General features: G+C 41.2%; 2 protein-coding genes and 1 long non-coding RNA gene across 5 annotated transcripts; 2 read left to right on the top strand and 1 right to left on the bottom strand.

Annotated features, from left to right (window-relative positions):
• Nucleotides 1–125: 125 nt before the first annotated feature.
• Nucleotides 126–1,142, top strand: LOC310662596 (vomeronasal type-2 receptor 26-like; the record flags this gene model as incomplete). Its single annotated transcript, XM_083409542.1, has 1 exon — nt 126–1,142. Exon 1 carries the CDS (start codon nt 240–242, stop codon nt 1,140–1,142), a length of 903 nt encoding a protein of 300 aa, XP_083265668.1. The 5' UTR covers nt 126–239.
• Nucleotides 1,143–7,641: 6,499 nt separating this feature from the next.
• Nucleotides 7,642–20,057, top strand: LOC310662919 (vomeronasal type-2 receptor 26-like). 3 transcript variants are annotated; one of them, XM_083410297.1, is made up of 5 exons: nt 7,642–7,807; nt 8,690–8,816; nt 15,891–16,118; nt 18,172–18,298; nt 18,422–20,050. In XM_083410297.1, the coding sequence occupies exons 1-5, from the start codon at nt 7,770–7,772 to the stop codon at nt 19,321–19,323; spliced, it is 1,422 nt and encodes a 473-aa protein (XP_083266423.1). In that variant the 5' UTR covers nt 7,642–7,769; the 3' UTR covers nt 19,324–20,050. The 3 variants fall into 3 exon arrangements, with proteins under 3 accessions (XP_083266423.1, XP_083266421.1, XP_083266422.1); XM_083410296.1 differs by lacking the exons at nt 7,642–7,807; nt 8,690–8,816 and adding an exon at nt 13,436–14,501 and having other exon boundaries at nt 18,422–18,711; nt 19,430–20,052; XM_083410295.1 differs by lacking the exons at nt 7,642–7,807; nt 8,690–8,816 and adding an exon at nt 13,430–14,501 and having other exon boundaries at nt 18,422–20,057.
• On the bottom strand, nt 16,737–18,748 carry LOC310663247. The gene is made up of 3 exons (XR_014504431.1): nt 18,642–18,748; nt 17,738–17,857; nt 16,737–17,196 (listed from the first exon to the last, which is right to left on the bottom strand). It is a non-coding gene; the product is annotated as an uncharacterized lncRNA (long non-coding RNA).
• Nucleotides 20,058–21,249: the final 1,192 nt, after the last annotated feature.

The raw sequence follows: 21,249 nt of genomic DNA, 5'->3' as shown, positions 1-21,249 counted from the left end.
CCTTTCAAACTCCCCCGTGAAACGGGGGAAGCAGGCTGCCCTCACAGATCATCTGGGTACCTGGCTCATGCTCCAGCATGGAATGCGAGAGGCAGGGAGGCACTGAGTGCAAAAGCAATTTCTTATTATACTTACTGCAAAATTAACTTTTGATATTTCAAGTTCACTACCCTCATTCAGGAACAGAATGCCATACTTAAATATCATATTATATCTATTTTTCATATTTGATTTCAGACATGGATGATTGTTTTCAATGTTCAGAAGATCATTATCCAAACATTGGCCAAGATGGATGCCTCCCAAAATACATAAGCTTCCTGACTTACAATGAGCCTCTGGGGATTATATTGACCACATTTGCAGTTTTTCTTTCTTTAATCACAACTTTGGTTCTTGGAATATTCCTCAAGCACCAGGACACTCCCATAGTCAAAGCCAATAATCGGAACCTCACCTATGTTCTCCTGTCCTCTCTCCTCCTCTCCTTTCTTTGTGCTTTGCTATTCATTGGCAAACCAGATGAAGTGACATGTCTCCTATGGCAAACTACTTTTGGTGCAATCTTCTCAGTGGCAGTTTCCTGTGTATTAGCCAAAACCATAATAGTAGTTCTAGTTTTCATGGCTATCAAGCCAGGCTCTAGAATGAGGAGATGGGTGGGGAAACAACTGGCAACCTTTATTGTTCATTCCAGCTTCCTTGTTCAGACTCTTTTTATTACTGTGCGGCTGGCAACCTGTCCCCCATTCCCAGATGTTGACATGCACTCAGTTAATGAAAAAATTGTACTAGAGTGCAATGAAGGGTCAAATACCATGTTTTACTCTGTTTTGAGCTTCATGGGTTTCCTGGCCTTTGCCAGCTTAACTTTGGGTTTCCTAGCTAGGAAGTTGTCCGATAGTTTTAATGAAGCCAAGTTTATCACTTTCAGCATGTTGGTCTTCTGCAGTGTGTGGTTGTCTTTTGTCCCAACTTACTTGAGCACAAAGGGGAAAGACATGGTGGCTGTGGAGATCTTCTCCATCTTGGCCTCTAGTGGTGGCTTACTGTGCTGCATCTTTCCCCCAAAATGCTTTGTCATTTTGCTGAGGCCAGAATTGAACAGCAGGGGACAACTAATACGAAGAAATAAAGAATAATCAAGTACCTCATCAAGTCAATCCGCACAGATCTGCAATTAAATCATATTAATTTCAATTGCATCAAAATAATTGATGATTGACAGATACATTACAATTCACAAATGTTGTGTTTTGAGTTACAACAAGAGTGATATAAATATGGAGTTCTCAACACACTAGGTGCTAACCATGGTTATTCATACGCATTGTACATCCATATAAATATAGTCCATAGCACATTGATTTTAATGGAAAGAAAATAAAAAATTCATTCCAGTAGCACCTTAGAGACCAACTAAGTTTGTTATTGGTATGAGCTTTTGTGTGCATGCACACTTCTTCAGATACATGCACACGAAAGCTAATACCAATAATAAACTTAGTTGATCTCTAAGCTGGTACTGGAAGGAATTATTTTATTTTGTTTCGACTACAGCAGACGAACACAGTTACCTAACTGTAACTCATTTTAATGGGCTTGCTCTGAGTATGACTTGGATTAGACATCACCCTTTAAGAATAATATGAGAGTAATTTATAATTATTATTGCTTTGAAGTTTTCTAAAATTTTCTAATATTCAATAGTACACTAAAAAGAAGAAAAGAAGAGGCCTAGCATCTATCTCTCCCACTTAAGAAATGGCTTTGGCTGAGATATGATAAAGACTCTCCTCCCAGAAGGGAGGGGAGTGGTTGTGGACGGGAGCCCCAACCCCGCCCACGCAGGGGCGGGAGCCCCTGCTTCTTCCGGCTCACCTGGCCGGTGCCTCACGCCCAGGAGGCGGCTCCCACCTGGAGCCGCCCGTAGAGGGGGAGGGCTTGACCTTAGTATATATGCTGGGGCCGGCCCCCTCCTCAGCCTCTTTCTACGTCGCTGCTTCGAGAGTCCGTTAAAGGAATCCGGCGGTCGTGTATTCTGTCCGATGCCTGCTTGGCTGGAGGCCATGGCACGACCCCGGTGACATCAGGGGTGAGCCTATAGTTGGATAGGCATCAACTGGCTCCGCCTACCCTACTGATGATTCAACCCCTCTGCTGTGGTCATCCAATGCCTAAGCCAATACCTTTGCATTGCAGTAACCAATAAAGTTGTGGCCTTTTCCATGCCCATAAACCTTATACCACGCGTCCTTGTGTGTTTATTTCCACCTCACGGGGGTTGGGGGTCCTCGAACCACAAACATGTTTTCTTTAAAATATTGCACAGCATCTTTGATTCAAAGCAAGTGATTACCTCACCTGTAATTACCAGATTATTCAGAATTACATCTTCTCCACTTCCCCAGGGGCCTCCTCTGCCAACATGCAGAATGATGAATCTAAGACTGGAGGCTCTTATGAACTTCACTTGGTTGGGTCAATATACATACAGAGACTCATCTGTCTGGCTTTGAATCAGCTTATTCAGTCACCATTCAAGTTAGGCTTTCCTGCTTAGTATTGCTGGAAAGCGATACTAAGCAGAAGCGATAACAAAAGAGATGAACTTGTACCTAAATGACCAATCACTTGCAAGATGGTAGTGTTTAGGTTGCTGGTGCTCTTACTGTCACTGCAGGGGATGTGCAAGTTTCTTCCTCTTCCTCAATGTTCCCTCAGGAAACCTGTCCCTATCCTTCACAAATATTATCAGTCAGGAGACCTCATCATTGCTGGCATTATTTCTCAGATCTACATATTTTCAGATACCCTATCCTTTGAGAAACACCCATCTCAGGAATTTTCAGATTACCATATGTAAGTAGTTGCATGTTTCTTTAGAAACATATTAGATGCTGATGAACTTCACAGTGAACCCAGCCCTGGGTGTTGGACTTAACTGCAGTGGACTGACAAATAATTGGAACTTCATTTCTTTACATCTACCCCATCTGACCTTGCGTTTACACAGGCAGTGATCGGATATCTAAACCCATCCTCTGCAGGATGTTGTTGTTGTTGTTGTTTAGTCGTTCAGTTGTGACCGACTCTTCGTGACCCCATGGACCAGAGCACACCAGGCACTCCTGTCTTCCACTGCCACCCGCAGTTTGGTCAGATTCATGTTTGTAGCTTCGAGAACACTGTCTAACCATCTCGTCCTCTGTCGTCCCCTTCTCCTTGTGCCCTCCATCTTTCCCAACATCAGGGTCTTTTCCAGTGAGTCTTCTCTTCTCATGAGGTGACCAAAGTATTGGAGCCTCAGCTTCACGATCTGTCCTTCCAGTGAGCACTCAGGGCTGATTTCCTTAAGAATGGATGCATTTGATCTTCTTGCAGTCCATGGGACTCTCAAGAGTTTCCTCCAGCACCATAATTCAAAAGCGTCAATTCTTCGGCGATCAGCCTTCTTTATGGTCCAGCTCTCACTTCCATACATCACTACTGGCCTCTGCAGGATATGTAGACTCAAAACTGCAGTATACAGTGTACAGTGTGTCCATTTCGCTTTAGGAGATTTGGCATAATTCCTGGAACAGATTTAAATAGGGATATTGTAAACACTTCGTTGAATTTCAAGATACTGTTCATATCCATATATAGAAGTTGGTATTTATTTATTTTTTCATGTCCTATTTCTTTATTGCGAATGCAGTGAGAAACATTGCAAAGTACTTTTATTTGCTGCAAAATCAAGGAATGCATTGCTTAATCAAATCTGTGGGGGGGAAGTGGGGGAATAAATCCAACTGCATCTTGCAAGATTTACTGCATTAAACAGGACAGAGGAGCCAAAACTTTTAAGTTGTTTCTATTAGAGAATGTGAGTAACCTGCTAAACCATGGGCCAAGTTCAACCATTATTTTCTTACGCGTCCCCCTTCACTAAAACCTAGTTAGTTGTAGCAGTGGATAAAAAGGCACATTCACTGCTGGGTAGAGTAATCCATTGAAGATTTTAAAAATATCATTTTTTCCCCTTCTCGAGACAATGCAGGCTTGGTCACATTATACAGGTCAGTTGAAGAATGGGGAGAGGGTCTATGCACATCTGCGTGTGTGCGCATGATGTTTATGGTGTGTGTGCATGTGCACACCTGCATGTGTAGGGTGCCCACATGTTCTTTATTAATGAGCCACATACTGTTTTATGGCAAAACACACTGCTGACGCACAATGGAGTGATGCAGCCCTAAGTCTGAAAAGGGGTTAGCCACCCCTGTATCAGAAATATGGGAACCAGTCTGTGTCTGGTCTGCTCACTTTTGCATGCGTTCACTCCTAAATCTCTTTTCTCCTGTTTCGGCATTAATCTGCTCTTGTTTTTCAAAAAGAACAAACATCCCACAAAGAAAAATAAATTTAAGATTATTTTGATTTACCCACTTCAAATACTCATTTTCTTTTTAAACTTTATTGAAGAATTTTAAAACATTTACCAAGCCTAAAATATTGGCTTCCAGGGCTAATACAGATGTCGAGTAATGCATGCAGAGATCAACATGGCATCAAAACAGGCTTAAATCTTATTTTGCATTACAAATTAAGACCACATCTTGAAACTAAAGATACTTAAAACTAGAGCTTGAAGATAATTTCTCCATCTTGGCTGCTACGAAACTAGGTATTTTTTATCCATTTGGAAGAAAAACTCAAAGAAAAATGCTACATTGGTATTTTCTTATTAGGGTGTGTATTCTGTGTGAATGAAGAACATGCAGACTACAAATAACTTTTGACCAGCAAATATTAAACATACAAAACACCTCATCCAGATTTCCTAGAGGTCAGAATAAATGAAAACCCCTTATTGAATTATGTCTTTTCTGCATGTATTAAAAAACTGCTTAAGCACATATACTACTGATTCACATACTGTTTCATGATCTAGTCTTTTACACCTGGGAAATGTGAGATAACAAACTATTTTTGAATTGGATACTGAACTGAAAAGCAGTCTATGTTATGGTCTGAAGCAGATGAACCTTGATGCAGCATGTAACTCTCAATACAGGGTGCTGACTCACGTCTACCAGAATATCCTGGCCTTGGCATTTGCTGTAAAGGAGATCAGTGAAACTCCCCAGATCTTGCCCAACGTCACCCTGGGCTTCCAAATTTATAACAGTCATTAAAGTGCAAGCTGGACCTATGAAGCCTCAATGGAGCTTCTCTCAAGAAGGGCCAAGGCCATCCCTAACTACAAATGTGATGCTGAGAGCACTCCAATAGCAGTCATTGGGGGACCTAATTCTAATGTCTGTCTTCATATGACAATCATCCTGTGTACCTACAAGATACCACAAGTAAGATGCAAATTCATTCACATCTGAATTTCAACTAATTCACACAATACATGAAATGCAGCCGTTCTTTGAAATTCCCCCTTCTCCGGATTTTGCAAAGCAGTTCTCCAATAAAATAATGTATCCAAAAATGCATAGATTACGGTAAAGTGCATTAAAAAAATGCACATTAGTAAAAATATCCTTAAAATGCATTGTATTAGTGATAATGCTTTGCAAAAATGGGCATATTGGGCAAAATTTGCACACAAGTTTTGTGTTTTAGGAGAAATTTTCATGAGGCTTAAAAAGAAATCTAATTGATGTGGTTAAATAAGAAACTTAAGAGAAATATTGACAGACCCTCCCATTCCTAACACACTGATGGGTCAGATTTAGCCAAAGCCCAAATCCTGAATTGGACAAATTTGGGTGGAACTAGATGAGTTAGGTAGAAACAGTCACAGATTGGGTCTGGCCTGCTGGAGTGATCTGGGGCTGTTGGGGCGTAGTCTTGGTAGGAAGAATGAGATTTGTCTTCACATGGCTGAGCAAGCAGTGCATTGAAGCACACAGTAAAACTGAGCAATTATATACGCTAGGCTGAGCATCTGGTGAGTTGAGGTTTCAAACCTGCTAGTTGCAGGGGCCTGCTTCCTCAGCGTGTTCTTTGCATGAAATGCACAGGGAAAGTAGACTCCAGTAGTTGAACAGATAATTCAATCCTGCAGTCTGCAGGATCTACTTAACCGTTATGCTCCCGGCAAGAAATGAACAGAAGAAAGAAAACAAAACTACACACAAGTAATTGTTTTATATTGAAAACCATTCTTCTCTTCTCATCTTTTTTTATATATAAAAAAACCTTAGCTCATATATGGCTCTTCCCCAGTCATGAATAAAGAGTCTCAAGGAGTTTTCTTCTACCAAATGTTCCCAAATGGGGATCGTCAATATAGAGGAATTATCCAGTTACTGCTGCATTTCCAGTGGACATGGATTGGAGTGGTTTCTCAAGATGGGGATAATACAGAAGGATTTATAGACAATGTACTTCCAATGTTTTCCCAGAGTGGCATCTGCTTTGACTTCATAGAAACATTCCCAAAGCTAACATCTTCCAGTGGTACCACTGACATGGTGCAGGAGGGCTTTCACTGTGTCAGTGTTATTATGGGAAGCACTACGAATGTTGTGGTTGTACATGGAGAAATTCAGACAATGATAGTATTGAAAATGGTGCCCCAGATTGTAAAATTTGAGCATATACCAATGAGGACCAAGGGTAAAGTCTGGTTCATGACAGCCCAGATGGATATCACATCATTTCCATTCCAAAGAAATTGGGACATAAGTTTCCTTCATGGTTCTCTGTCCCTTGGAATTCACTCAGTGGATCTGTTAGCTTTCCAGAAGTTCCTTCAGATCAAGAACCCAAGCACAGAAAAAGAAGATGGTTTTATCAAGGACTTCTGGGAAGAGTCATTTAACTGTTCATTCCCCAGTTCAGTGGCAGATAATATAGGTGGGCAAACTTGCACTGGGGAGGAGAAGATGGAGGCACTTCCCATGTCTGTTTTTGAAATGAGAATTACTGCCCACAGCTATACCATCTACAATGCAGTCTATGCAGTGGCACATGCTTTGCACATCAGACATTCATCCCAATTCAAGCAGAGGGGAATGGCAGAGGGTGTAAGAAGGGGGCTTGCAAATCCACAACCTTGGCAGGTAATGTCCTGAAGATACCTCCTTATGTTTTGGTGGGGAAATATGGGCGAGCTTTCTCAACCTTCCATGAGATTAACAAGAAATTGATTTTTGGAGAAAAGCTTTACAATACATCTAGCATTTGTTTTTTCCCCCTCTGCAGCACCCCATCCCAGAGATTGACAAATCTCCCCATAGTTTATTAAAGAACTTCTTACCATCCCTTCACCTGTGGACCTGTGCACTTTTGGGGGGATGGAGTTTCATAATTTGGTGCTGCTCTGATATTTTGTCCAGTATTTAATTCAACCATTCAATGAGGTGAAGGGGAGAGGCGAATGGCACCATTTATTTCATCAAGACTTTGATTTGTTTTAAATTAATCTGCTCTTTGTTTGAGAAGGGCATGCCTGACACATTAGCTTGCCCAAAGCTTTCAAGAGATCATAATCCCGTCCCTTGAATGTATTTTTACTATGTTGTATGATAACATAGTTTGAGCATTTATATGTATCTTCCATCTTATTTTCATTATTTAGCTCCATCACATCCTCAGAAGTATTTTATTTAACAACAGTGCAGGAGAAAATGTACGTTTTGACACAAATGGTGAATTAATTGTTGGCTTTGACATTATAAACTGGCTCATGTTTCCAAATCAGTCCTTTCGTAGAGTCAAAATTGGGAAGATAGACTCCCTGGGTACCCAGGAGAAATCATTCACCATTCATGAGGATGCCATTGTATGGCCCAACCAATTTAACCAGGTGGGTTCTCTGAACCTTTCAGGGTTCATTCCATCACTTGTGCCATGGTTGTTTCTCAGTATTCTGTAAATTTATTTAGCCCAATTCAAACTATGGCTTTCAATCTGAACATTCATGATGTAGTTCCACAATAATGTGCCACTTAATGTTCATTCTTGGGGTGGCAGGGAAGACTTTGGCAATTCCACCCACCATTCAATTACATGCATTCTAACTATAGGCAATTTTGGCTTCACACACTAACCCCAAAATGTAACCCTCTCAATAATTTGAGTGTGGATTTCATACATATCAATGAAACAGGTGAAGACACATTTCTTCCAGGACGCTTTGACTTTTGTAATGAATTTGATTAAAATAATCATTTTAAGTGTTTGAGTTGCACAGTTTTGTGTTATTTATAGGATTATTTAGGTTCAGCATATCTTGCCTCTTTGCATACATAACCTTTTGAGTATTAAGATTCCCTCTTGGTACTTCTGCCACCCTCAGAAACCTGAGGGATGGCAGACTAGAAAGGGAATTATCTGTGGCAGTTCCCAAAACATGTCCCTTTCCCCAAAGTGTCATGTCAAACATCCTCATTTATAGTTACTATGGATTGGTGAAGATGCACCTCTTTACCCTGGGCACAGTTAACAATTTTGGGGTCAGACCACCTCTATTGTTTGATGCACATTCCTTTGGTTTGTTTTAAAATATGTCATTCATTTTAATGCTCACTGTTTTGGTGGCCTTTGATCTAAAAAGTGTTATATAAATAAACCATAACATACCATAATATGAGCCAAGGACTCAAGTTCTAAAAGCCCACTGCATTTGCAATACTTTCTAGTGTTCGTGATATTACCTAAAACATTATATTTTAATATTTATGGACAGACTCGGCCCATTTCTATATGTAATGATCATTGCGGTTCAGGTTATAGTCGGACCAAGAAGGAAGGGAAGCCATTTTGTTGCTATGACTGCATTCCATGTCCAGAAGGAAAGATTTCCAACCAGGAAGGTAAGAAAGGTTAAAAAATGTTTTCTATAGATGTATGTATGCCACCTATTTCATAGATGATTTTGATCTGGTTATGTATATCAATAGGTTTCTTTTTTAACAGTGATTTCCTTGATGTTTAAAATATTGCACCAAATCATGGGCAATTGATTAGAAATCCATTATAGTTTAACTGCAAACCTATTTTTTATACAGTGTTACGTTCAGAGAGAACAATTTGAATAAATAGGAAATCACATAAACAAGTACCACTGATTTCAGTGGACCTTCATTAAGCATTTCTAAATCTGAATCAGATCCATTGGCACTTGAAGGTGATCAGCTTCACCATGCACACAGGTTCACCTTTAAAATGAGCTGAGTAACAGCTGCAGAATCAGAAAGTGTGGAACCACCCGTTTTGGTCAGCTGATATTCTATTGAATTAGATCAAAATTCTGAAGTAGTTTACAATGTGCACAACTATTTGCATTATTCCACAGAAATGACATTGAGTCAGAAATGATCAAATGTGGGGTGGGGGGGGGAGAGGTGTGGCCTTGTCTTTGTGAGCCAACAGAGTCCACCACCACCTCTGACTCTTTTAAGAGCGTGTAATTTCTTTCTTTCTTTCTTTCTTTCTTTCTTTCTTTCTTTCTTTCTTTCTTCAGACGCGGATGACTGTTTTCAATGCCAAGAAGATCAGTATCCAAACATTGGCCAGGATAAATGTCTTCCAAAAGATATAAGCTTCCTGTCTTACGATGAACCTCTGGGGATCAGTTTGGTCACGTTTGCTCTTTTATTGACTTTCATTACAGCTTTGGTGCTTAGGATCTTCATCAAGCACAAAGAAACTCCCATAGTCAAAGCCAACAATCGGACCCTCACCTATGCTCTCCTCCTAGCTCTCATTCTCTCCTTCCTTTGTCCTTTGCTATTCATTGGCAAGCCCACAAAAATAACCTGCCTCCTTCGACAAACTGCTTTTGGAGTCATCTTCTCAGTAGCAGTGTCTTGCATCTTAGCAAAAACAACTATAGTGGTTCTAGCTTTCATGGCTACCAAGCCAGGGTCCAGAATGAGGCGATGGGTGGGGGGAAATGTGGCCATCTCCATTGTTCTTTTCAGTTTCCTCATTCAAATGATGATCTGTAGTGCCTGGATGATAGTTGCTCCCCCACTCCCTGATTTAGACAAGCACTCAGTGACTAAAGAAATTGTACTGCAATGTAATGAAGGATCAGTCACCATGTTCTACTGTGTCCTAGGCTTCATGGGAATACTAGCCATTGTCAGTTTCACTGTGGCTTTCCTAGCTAGGAAGTTACCAGACAGTTTTAATGAAGCCAAGTTTATCACCTTCAGCATGTTGGTCTTTTGCAGTGTGTGGCTGTCCTTTGTTCCTACCTACCTGAGTACCAAGGGAAAGTACATGGTGGCTGTGGAGATCTTTTCTATTTTGGCCTCTAGTTTTGGGTTACTGGGCTGCATCTTTTCCCCCAAATGTTATATCATTTTGCTGAGGCCAGAGTTAAACAGCAGGGGACAGCTTATCATAAGAAAGAATTAAAGCATGAACAAGTGTATTTGACGAAGGAAATCTTAACCGGACCACATCTCCTTGTATTCATTTTGCTTATTCTCAGAATGCCTCAACCCAACAAAGCCAACAGAGGAACAAATGTAGCTCTTCTCCCTGGATTTTCCCCTGACAAAGTACTCTGATTAAGGGAAGCAGTGGGTCATGTATCCTAGACTCATAGTCCAGGGAGGGACCCTAATTCCAGGATGCTGACTACACATTTTGGAAACTACATTGGTTACAAGGCCTTCTATCATGAGCTACTAATTTCTTCCTTTCCCAATACAACAGTGATCCCTTATTATCAAGTGAAAAGGAAATTAAAATAACAGTTCTGAATTTGTGACAAACACATTTTCTTCAACAATTCCAGGGGGAATTCTTAGCACTGAATGAGTAATTACATTGCTTCTTGATGATTAACAGGGCTATAATTTGAGCTGCTGCTTCTCAAAAAACAATGGGGACTTACAGTGACCACTGAGTTGTGATCCACAAGTCTGCTTTTGGATACTCCGACGTTGCATCGTCTCGGGAAAATAAACTACCATTTAAACAAGACAATTTTTATCTTGGAGACGATAAAACGTAGTTTTTGCATAGAACAACCAGTTGCCTTTGTATTGAGCATGGTGGTTTTAGTGTTCTTGCTGCTGGAACTGATTTCTTACAATGTATGTCAGGCTCACATAGCAAAATGCAGGCTCCAAAGTCCACACCATCCACTTCACATGTATCATCAGCCAGGAGAGTTCCTCATTGGTGGCATTGTTTTCCATGGTGGCTTCATCTCATCTCCAGCAACATTCACTGAGGAACCCCCACCAGCGCTGCCTGAAGAACTTGTGTAAGAACTAAGCCACTCATTTATTATAGCACAGGAATGATCAAACTTAGAGTTTCAGCCTCAGAATAATGACCGAGGCTGCAAACTTCTACCCATTTACCTAGGGATAACCACTTTTCATTTTAGTGGGACATATGCTGAGGTACAATCCATAAGAATCTTGTGTGAATTAAAAGAATACTGTAGAAGCTCCCATTTATCAATAGGGAAATGAATATAAATGTATTGAAATGTGTATATATTTTTATGTCTGAGATAGCCCTTTTGAACAGCCGTTTTTGATAGACTTTATCTGAACAGGAGTGTGAGAATCAATTAAAAATAACTGTTCTTAACCAAAATGCCCATATCATTTCATTTTCTGATCTTAGTCTAAGATTTGTTTCACAAGGATAGTATATATTATGAAGTATAGAAATCTGGGAATTGCAACCACTATCACTGCCTCATGAACAAGGAAGCTGTCATTGCATGACAGAACTGAGAAATACTGTAAATGTCAGGGAAAGACTTCAGATGTTTCAGGGAAAGACCCCAGGGGTTCCAATGTTCCAATGGGCACCACATTAGCAACCCCTGGTCTAGATGCCATTGGCCTTTACAAATTGGAGAACTGGGACAAAACTAACAAAATGAATTTCAGTCGGAACAAATGGCGGGTTCTGCACTTAGGCAAGAAATATCAGCTGCACAAATTTAAGATATGGAAAACCTGGCATGCCAGTAGCACATGTGAAAAGGATCAAGGAGTCTGCATCAACAGAAGTATAATGAGCCAATCAAAAGAAATAATAGAGAATAATATTCTGCCATGCTCAGACCACACCTGGTGTACTTTGTTCAGTTGTGTTCAGCACTATTTAAGAAGGATATTGACAAGCTTCAACGTGTGCTGAGGAAGGTGACACATATGATCAAGTGTCTGGAAACCAAACCTTGTGAGGGAATGTTGAGGGGGTTGGCATTTTTAGCTATGAAAATAGAACATTGAGGGGAAGTAGGATAGCTATTCTCAAGTATCTCAAGGGCTGTCACCAGGAAAATGGAGCAAGTTTGTTTTCTAAAAATCTGGAAGAACTTGCTGATTATAATAACTGTTCAACAATGGAATTGACAGGTAGTTAACTCCACTGAACACAAAATGATTAACAACTGTGTTGATATGTAAAAGCATATATCAGTTCCTCCTGATGCTATTTGCAACTCTCATTCTAGGGTGGTGCCTAAGCTTTACCAGCACATCGTGGCCTTGGCATTTGCAGTCAAGGAGATCAATGAAGACCCTCACATCCTACCCAATATCACCTTGGGCTTCCACTTATATGACAGCTATAACAATGCAAGGAGCACATATCTCGCCACACTGCTGCTTTTATCCAGGGTGGAAAAATTTGTTCCTAACTATCTATCTGATGTTGAAAATAATCTGGCAGGGGTCATTGGGGGACTTGATTCTGAAATCTCCTTTTATGTAGCAACTGTTTTGGATATCTATAAGATTCCACAGGTAGGACAATACCTCGATTAGCTTACATAGAAAAAGAGGCTGAATTCACAGCACCAGTTCAAGGTGTATCACCAATTCAGGGTGAGGATGAAATTTGGAGCAGAACCAGTTCTTGGAAAATACGGAAGGTACAGAATTACAATAAAAAGTAAAATAAAATAAAATTACCTGAATAAGGGGAAAGAAAGGCCCCAATACCAGAAAAAAATATGTCACACCCCCAATATCATGACACTGATATCCCAAAGGCCACTGAATGTTTAGGGGGGGAAAGGCTTTCAAATTAAACATACTCTGGAGGTATGGCAAATTGCAGATACAATCCAATTGTGCAGAAGAACAGTAATAATACTGAGCAGCTGGTTCCAATGTGAAATAAATGTTCATATGTGAAGTCTGAGAAGCCTTGAAAAAGAAAAGGCAGAAATGGAAGTTGTGTTAGTTGGGATTTGTGCATTGTGAAGACAAAAGAAGCTTCCGAGACGGAATGCGTATCCTACCCATGTTGCAATTCTGACATGGCTACAGTAAATAATGCCTCAAGTAGGAGTGGAGAATCCTCTATTAGGGAGGTGTGTCCCTCCTATCAGTTTTATACATCGTACAAGACCCTGCAAATATGCATAAGTTTTTGTTTTGTTGTTTTTTTAAAAAGAATTGGAACAATGCCCTCCCCTTGTCAACAGAACAAATTTTTAACAAGCAGGAATGGGAGATGATCCCATTTTTAGGCCATTTGCATGTGTATCTTTTGTATAAATGAGAGAGGGCATGCAACCCCTGATGGGTGGCAAAGTGCAAAGGGCATGTCTGACTAACAGGATTCATAACATGATGTATATGAAAAGTTTGAAAGAACTCTGCAAATATTACTTTGCCTCTTCTCTTCCTCCATTTACTTATTTATAGCTTATTTATGGCTCTGCTCCAGTGATGAATGATAAAAGCCCAGGGCTTCCCTTCTACCAGATTGCAGCCTCAGAAGCCCTTCAGTATGAGGGAATTCTCTCTTTGCTTCTGCATTTCAGGTGGACGTGGATTGGAGTCATTGCAACAGACAATGACAATGGAGAAAGATTTGTGCAAACCATTTCCCCAATGTTTACCAAGAATGGCATCTGCTTTGCATTCATAGAAAGAATCCCCAATTTTAGTTTTATTTCTGAAATTACTGGCATGCTACAACAGGGTGCAACAATAAGCCAGAAAATTTTTATCAGCAAAGCTAACGTAGTGCTTGCCTCTGGAGAATCTTACTCCATGGCAACTTTTAGATGGCTGCCAAACCTATCAGAACACGATGACATAAAAAATAATGTAAAAAGTAAAGTATGGATAATATCAGCCCAGGTTGAGTTTGCTTCATTTGTCTTTCAAAGGAACTGGGATGCAGGAATATTCAGTGGTGCTATATCCTTTGAAATTCACTTCCGAAACCCACCAGGATTTCATCAGTATGTTCTGCACAGAAACCCTTCCAGCACAGATGGGGATGGTTTTATCAGGGACTTCTGGCAACAGGCCTTTGAATGTGTGTTCCCAGATATCACTGCAGACAAGGCAGAGGGGAATATTTGCACTGGAGAAGAGAAGCTGGAGAACCTTCCTGGATCACTTTTTGAAGTGAGCATGACAGGCCACAGTTATAGCATCCACAGTGCTGCCTACGCCGTGGCCCATGCTTTACATGCCATGTCTTCCAGACTCAGGCACAGAGGAATGGCATTCAGAGTGAAAGGGAAGAATTCAAATCAACAGTCTTGGCAGGTAAAGGCTGGACATTCTCAATTGGCAAAGCCCTGTTACTTCCTGACACTTTTTGCGTTCCCAAAATGCTTTCAGCTTGATCTTTCCTCTCAGAGTTCAAACATTTGTGGTAGTGTATTAGGAAGAAGCCTGGCGTGCTCTGGTCCATGGGGTCACGAAGAGTCGGACACGACTAAACGACTAAACAACAACAATTAGGAAGAAGACAGCATCTTAAAAAGTAGAGACATCACCTTGCCAACAAAGGTCCGTGTGGTAAAAGCTATGGTTTTCCCTGTAGTGATGTATGGAAGTGAAAGCTGGACCATAAAAAAGGCTGATCGCCCAAGAATTGATGCTTTTCAATTATGGTGAATTTGAATTATGGAGAATTTGAACTATGGTAAATTATGGTGCTGAAGGAGGCTCTTGAGAGTCCCATGGACTGCAAGAAGATCAAACCTATCCATTCTGAAGGAAATCAGCCCTGAGTGCTCACTGGAAGGACAGATCCTGAAGCTGAGGCTCCAGTATTTTGGCCACCTCATGAGAAGAGAAGACTTCCTGGAGAAGACCCTGATGTTGGGAAAGATGGAGAGCACAAGGAGAAGGGGACGACAGAGGAAGAGATGGTTGGATAGTGTTCTCGAAGCTACCAGCATGAGTGTGACCAAACTGCGGGAGGCAGTGGAAGACAGAAGTGCCTGGCGTGCTCTGGTCCATGGGGTCACGAAGAGTCGGACATGACTAAACGACTAAACAACAACAACAAATTAGGAAGAAGAACCCAGAACTGAATTTATAACTCTGCAGGCAGAACAGGAGGTGGTACGAAAATGATATCCTAGATGATTCCCCACATATTGTGCTGCTTGCAAATGGCAGTAGACCCTATAGGAAAGGGAAGTGATGGCTGCATCCTTCTCTGAGCAGCTATTGCCCTGCATTTGAGGAGAAAACATTTTTATGAGGGAAGCTTTGCAGCCTACTGAGATGCCACTGCATTCACAGATAGGAAGCAGTGGAATGGGTTAGAGAGATGTTCAGCATTCCCTCTATCCCATATTAACCAAATCTTTCCTTAGAGCAGGTGGTCACACAACACTGGCGTGTCTTCTGAGATGCTCAGGGAGACAAGGGAAGGAGGGAGGGAGTGAGAGAAACCTCTCTACTCATACATATTTAACTCATGGGCTAAATGAAGGGTTGTAAGAAAGACTGAGAAAGAGGCATGTGTGAGAAAGAAAACCGATTAGCTCTCTCCTTGATTCGACCTGAATCCACTGAGAGGTGACTGAACCACCCCCCACCACTTGCTGTAGGTTCTGCCCACGGGGGGGGGGGGGATGCTCCACCCTGCATTAGACTGCAGTCTTTTCCAAACCCCTGTCTTTTCTGTTTTCAATCTAGCTCCATAACTTTCTGAGAAATATCTCATTTAAAAATACGGCAGGAGATGTGGTCTTCATCAACCAGAATGGAGAGGCAGCATCTAGCTTGGATATTGTCAATTGGATCATATGCACCAACCAAAGTTTGCACCGAGTGAGAGTTGGGAGGATAGATCCGAAGGCTCCTGCAGACCAATCATCACTCCTTGATGAAGATGCCATCACATGGCACAGTTGGTTTAACCAGGTAGGGTTGCATTGTTTTCTAATTCAAAAGAGATTAAGTATTTTATAAGCAATCACTATCCACCTGCAGGTGTACTCACTGTTCTTTGAGCCACAAGTTGAGGAGTGGTGTATGACCAAACTATTGAGGTACCAGACTAAGAGCCAGAGGTTTACTGCTAGAAGCCACACATGGATTTGGCAAGGTGGCTGGGTTTATATTAAATAAGAAAAAAACCAGGGTTTATATTAAAATAAGAAAAAAACGAGAAACAGGGATTGAAGTGGCGAAGAAGGTAAAATATTTGGGAATATGGTTAACTTCAAAATATATTGATTTATTTCAAAACAATTATACACCGGTGTGGAATGGAATTAAAAAAGATCTGGAGGTATGAGGAAGGATGAAACTCTCTTTTTGGGGTAGAATCTCAACGATCAAAATGAGCATGCTTCCAAAGATGTTATTCTTATTTCAAATGATTCCTATAATCAAAGGGACAATGATCTTTAAAGAGTGGCAAAGAGTAATTTCAAGATATATTTGGCAGGGTAAAAAGCCTAGAATACAATTTAAGTTATTAACAGATGCGAAGGAAAGAGAAATTATTATTTAAAAAAAGAAGCCACACATGGATTAAAGGCAAATATTTTATTAAGGAGGTTACAAAACAGAAGATACAATGTAAATATGGCTTAGGGGGATCCAAATTCAGACAAAAATAACAACAGCTAAATTGTCTCAGCCTAATCCCAACCATTCACAGACCACACTACAAGCTGCATCCACGCAAATGTGGTTATTGCACCACAGAATCCTCCATCTGAATGTGGGTCATTAGGTCCAGATCAAATATCAGTTTTTCTATGGAAAGGCCGGGAGACAGGAGGGCAGGTTTTCTTTCAGTCAAATAGAGCCTCTGGGTACATTTCCTCAGCACAAGAGTATATACATGCTTAGAGACCATGAAGCTACAAAGTGGATTTCTTCACAGTCATTGTGATCTTGAAGCAACCTTACATCTAACATTGCAGACAAGTGGTGAGTTGGACTAATGAAATGGATTATTATTTTCCGTTGGAAGACTTCAACCACAATCCTAAGTAAAAAAGAAAACTATTGTAAATTAAACAAAAGCAATTGGGATTTCTTTACACTTATTAAATACTGATTTAATAAGTATTGAAAGATGATGTAAGAATTGAATAGCCCCAGAGTTTTGTCTTTCTTGCTAGAAAGGTGGGGAAATGAGGTGGTTGGGGAAAGGAGGCATAATAATACTAAAGGAAGAAATCAAGGACAGCAGCAGATTCAGGAGACCGCTAGTCTTCTAAGGGGGCCAGTGGAAGAGATGGAAGCAGGAGAAGTGTTGAAGATTGAGAGAGTGAAGGAAGGACAAAAGAAGAAAGGTGTGAAGAGCAAGAGACAGAGCATTAGGAATGTATGCATCAAACTTTTTAAAAGAGTGATCTCAAAATATTTTTTAGAGGTACATTTTGTTTATAGCATGCTGAGAAAAGTTTTGCAGCTTTCCAGGGAGTGTCATAGGTCTTGGATAGCTTCATTCTAATTCATGTATTTGTCCAGAATATTGAATAATAATAATAATAATAATAATAATAATAATAATACTCCACAACCTGAGTAGGTTTTCCCAACCACTCTGGATGTCTTATTCTGAACTCTTCCCCAGGCAGCATCTGATGGGTCCAAGTATAGGTGTAGCCACCGGCACCAAAATCAGTTCTAGAACTGTCTACCTAGTGGAGAGCATACTCAACATTAACAAAATTAACAGGGAAACTAGAGTAACTTCAAAGTGTACTTTAATGGACAGGGCAATGTTTGCAGAACAGATGGAGTACTGCACATCCCAGAGCATTATCAAGGGCATATCACATAACTTCAAACATTACTACTAATAATACAAAAAGAAACAATTGCTCTCTGTATAGTGATTATATATTACTAAACTGCTGAGTCAGATTAGTAACAGAGAAAGGCCTGAGAACATAAAGGATTTCAAACTCAGTAGACTCTTTATGAACCTTCTGTTCTTTCATTTATGGATTAGACTCAGCCTCTTTCAGTCTGTACTGAGCGTTGTCTTCCAGGATCCAGCAAGAAAGTGAAGGAGGGACAGCCACCTTGCTGCTACGATTGCATCCCATGTGCAGAGGGAAAGATGGCAAACCAGGATGGTAGGAGAAATAAATAGATTAAATAGATCCAAACTTAGTACTCAGATTAAATAGAACAATAAACATTTCAGTAAGCTGACATGATATGAGCTAAAGGTCTTTTCCTTAATATTATTTCCCCAGATATGAATGACTGTAATAAATGCCCAGACAAAGAATATCCAAGCAAGAACCGGGATGCATGTCTACCCAAGGATATCAGCTTCTTGTCTTATGAAGAACCTTTGGGCATCAGTTTAGCCTGCTGCTCTCTTTTCCTTTCCCTGATCACAGCTCTGGTACTAGGTACATTTATGAAACACCATGACACACCCATTGTCATTGCAAACAACCGAAACCTCACCTACACTCTCCTCATCTCTCTCCTGCTCTGCTTCCTTTGTGCATTGCTCTTCATTGGCCGACCTGAGAAGGTGACATGCCTCCTCCGACAAACAGCTTTTGGCATCATCTTCTCAACTGCTGTTTCTTGTGTCCTGGCAAAAACCTTCACGGTGGTTTTGGCCTTCATGGCTACAAAACCAGAGTCCAGGATGAGGAAATGGGTGGGGAAAGGACTAGGCCACTCCATTCTCCTTTCCTGCTCCATAGTCCAAGTAGGCATATGTAGTGTGTGGCTGGCAACCTCTCCGCCATACCCAGATGTGGACATGCACTCAATGACAGAAGAAATTATACTAGAATGTAATGAAGGGTCTGTAACAATGTTTTATTGTGTCCTCATCTACATGAGCTGCCTGGCCACTGTAAGTTTTGCTGTGGCTTTCCTCGCCAGGAAGTTACCAGACAGTTTCAACGAAGCCAAGTTTATCACTTTCAGCATGTTGGTTTTCTGCAGTGTTTGGCTGTCCTTTATTCCTTCCTACCTGAGCACCAAGGGAAAATATATGGTGGCTATGGAGATCTTCTCTATCTTAGGCTCCGGTGTTGGGTTGCTGGTTTGCAACTTCTTCCCCAAATGTTATATAATCATTTTGAGGCCTGAGCTGAACAATAGGGAACAGCTAATAAGGAAGAAAAATTAAAGAAATAATACACCTGTCCTTTTCTGTATTTTGTGCTTTTCTCTGTGTGTACAGTGGAATATTTGCAAACACGTGTTCAGCAGCTGCCTTGTATAATTTTTTCTAGACCTGGTGATTTTGACAGTTGTCCCATTTCCATATGTAATGATCACTGCAGTTCAGCTTATAGAAGAGCTAAAAAAGAAGGGAAGGCATTTTGCTGCTATGATTGCTTTCCATGTCCAGAAGGGAAGATTTCAAACAAGAAAGGGAAGGAATGTCATATGTAGATGTGTTCTATTTAACAGTTGCCGCCTATTTAATAGATGGATACCATTTATTTTGATTGACTGCAATCCAGCTGGTTCCCATCAGTGTTTTAAATGCTTGAACTAATTTCTTTAACATTCAAAATGGTGAAATGTTAGCATCCACAAAACATATGTAAAGGGTTAATGTCAAGGACTGTAGAACTCTGTGATGTCATACACTCTCTGGCAGTTATGGCAGTTAGCTGAACAGTCTTAAAATTTAGAGCAGCAGGTTTGTTTTGTGCTGCTGCCGTCTGCCTAAGAGTTAGTCAGTCTGTAACAGTTTAATCTATGTAAAAGGTACAGTGGAACCACAGGTTGCAAATGTGATCCGTACTAGAGGCATGTTTGCAACCCGCAGCATTCGCAACCCACAGCACCACGTCTGTGCACGCGCGGGTCATGATTCGACACTTCTTCACATGCGTGAGTGCCGAAACCCATAAGTAACCCATTCTGGTGCGCAACCCGAAAACACATAGCCTGAAGCGTGTGTAATCCGAGGTACCACTATATTAGCAATTTAAGTATCATCTACCTGCACTGAACATAATAATCTCCAAAAGCAAGAATACTGAATAAAGGTATTTGTTCTTTAAAGTTCGAACAGAGAGTGTCTTATGTAGTTTTTATAGGAGGGAAAAGAGAACTAATAAAAAGGTCAAATGATCCAGGGCTGTCTTCCACATACTTCACATGAGGTAACTTGGGTGGCTGAACAGAATATCAAACAAATTCATAGAGGATAAGAATATTAGTGGGTTGGATCAGCTGAAACAAAAAGACTGTGCGAGCCCCAGCCCCAAACGCACAAATCAATAGACACATAGGCCTCTGACACTTTCAGCTGCTAGCAGGATGGTTTTGATTTGTTTATATTTTGTTTATCTATCTGCTGATGGATGGCCACACCGACTCAGCCCTGAACACACTGACCAGATGCTTGGAAGCTGTAGCTGGATGGTTTCATGGGAGCCGATTGAAACTGAATCCTTCAAAGACAGAGGTCCTATGGTTAGGTCAGGATGGCATGGGGATGAGGGACCAACTCCCTTCTCTTGCGGGGGCCCAATTAGTGCCATTGCCTTCTGTTAAGAGTTTGGGTATAATCCTTGACGCCTCCCTTTCCATGGAGGCGCAAGTTACAGCAACAGCCAAGGCGACATTTTCCCACCTTCGCCACATCAAGCAGTTGGTCCCTTACCTTTCCTGCCCCAACCTGGCCACAGTGATCCATGCGACGGTCATCTCCAGGCTTGACTACTGTAATTCGCTCTACGCGGGGCTGCCCTTGAAGCTGTCGCAGAAACTCCAGCGGGTACAGAATGCTGCAGCGAGGCTCCTCATGGGGTCTCTGCCATGGGAGCATATTCACCCAGTGCTTTTCAAGCTACACTGGCTCCCGGTGGAGTACAGGGTCAGATATAAGGTGCTGCTTTTGACCTTTAAAGCCCTTCACAGCATAGGACCCTCGTACCTACGGGACCGCCTCTCCCGGTATGCCCCACGGAGAGCCTAAAGGTCCATAAATAACAACACCCTAGTGTTCCCAGGCCCTAAGGAAGTTAGATTGGCTTCAACCAGAGCCAGGGCCTTTTCAACTCTGGCTCCGGCCTGGTGGAACTCTCTGCCTCAT

The sequence above is a fragment of the Podarcis tiliguerta genome (genome assembly GCF_965153285.1).
Source record: "Podarcis tiliguerta genome assembly, chromosome: 13".
Classification (NCBI taxonomy): Eukaryota; Metazoa; Chordata; class Lepidosauria; order Squamata; family Lacertidae; genus Podarcis; species Podarcis tiliguerta.
The sequence above is the reverse complement of the archived record's forward strand: the minus strand, read 5'-3'. Positions and strand labels throughout refer to the sequence as shown.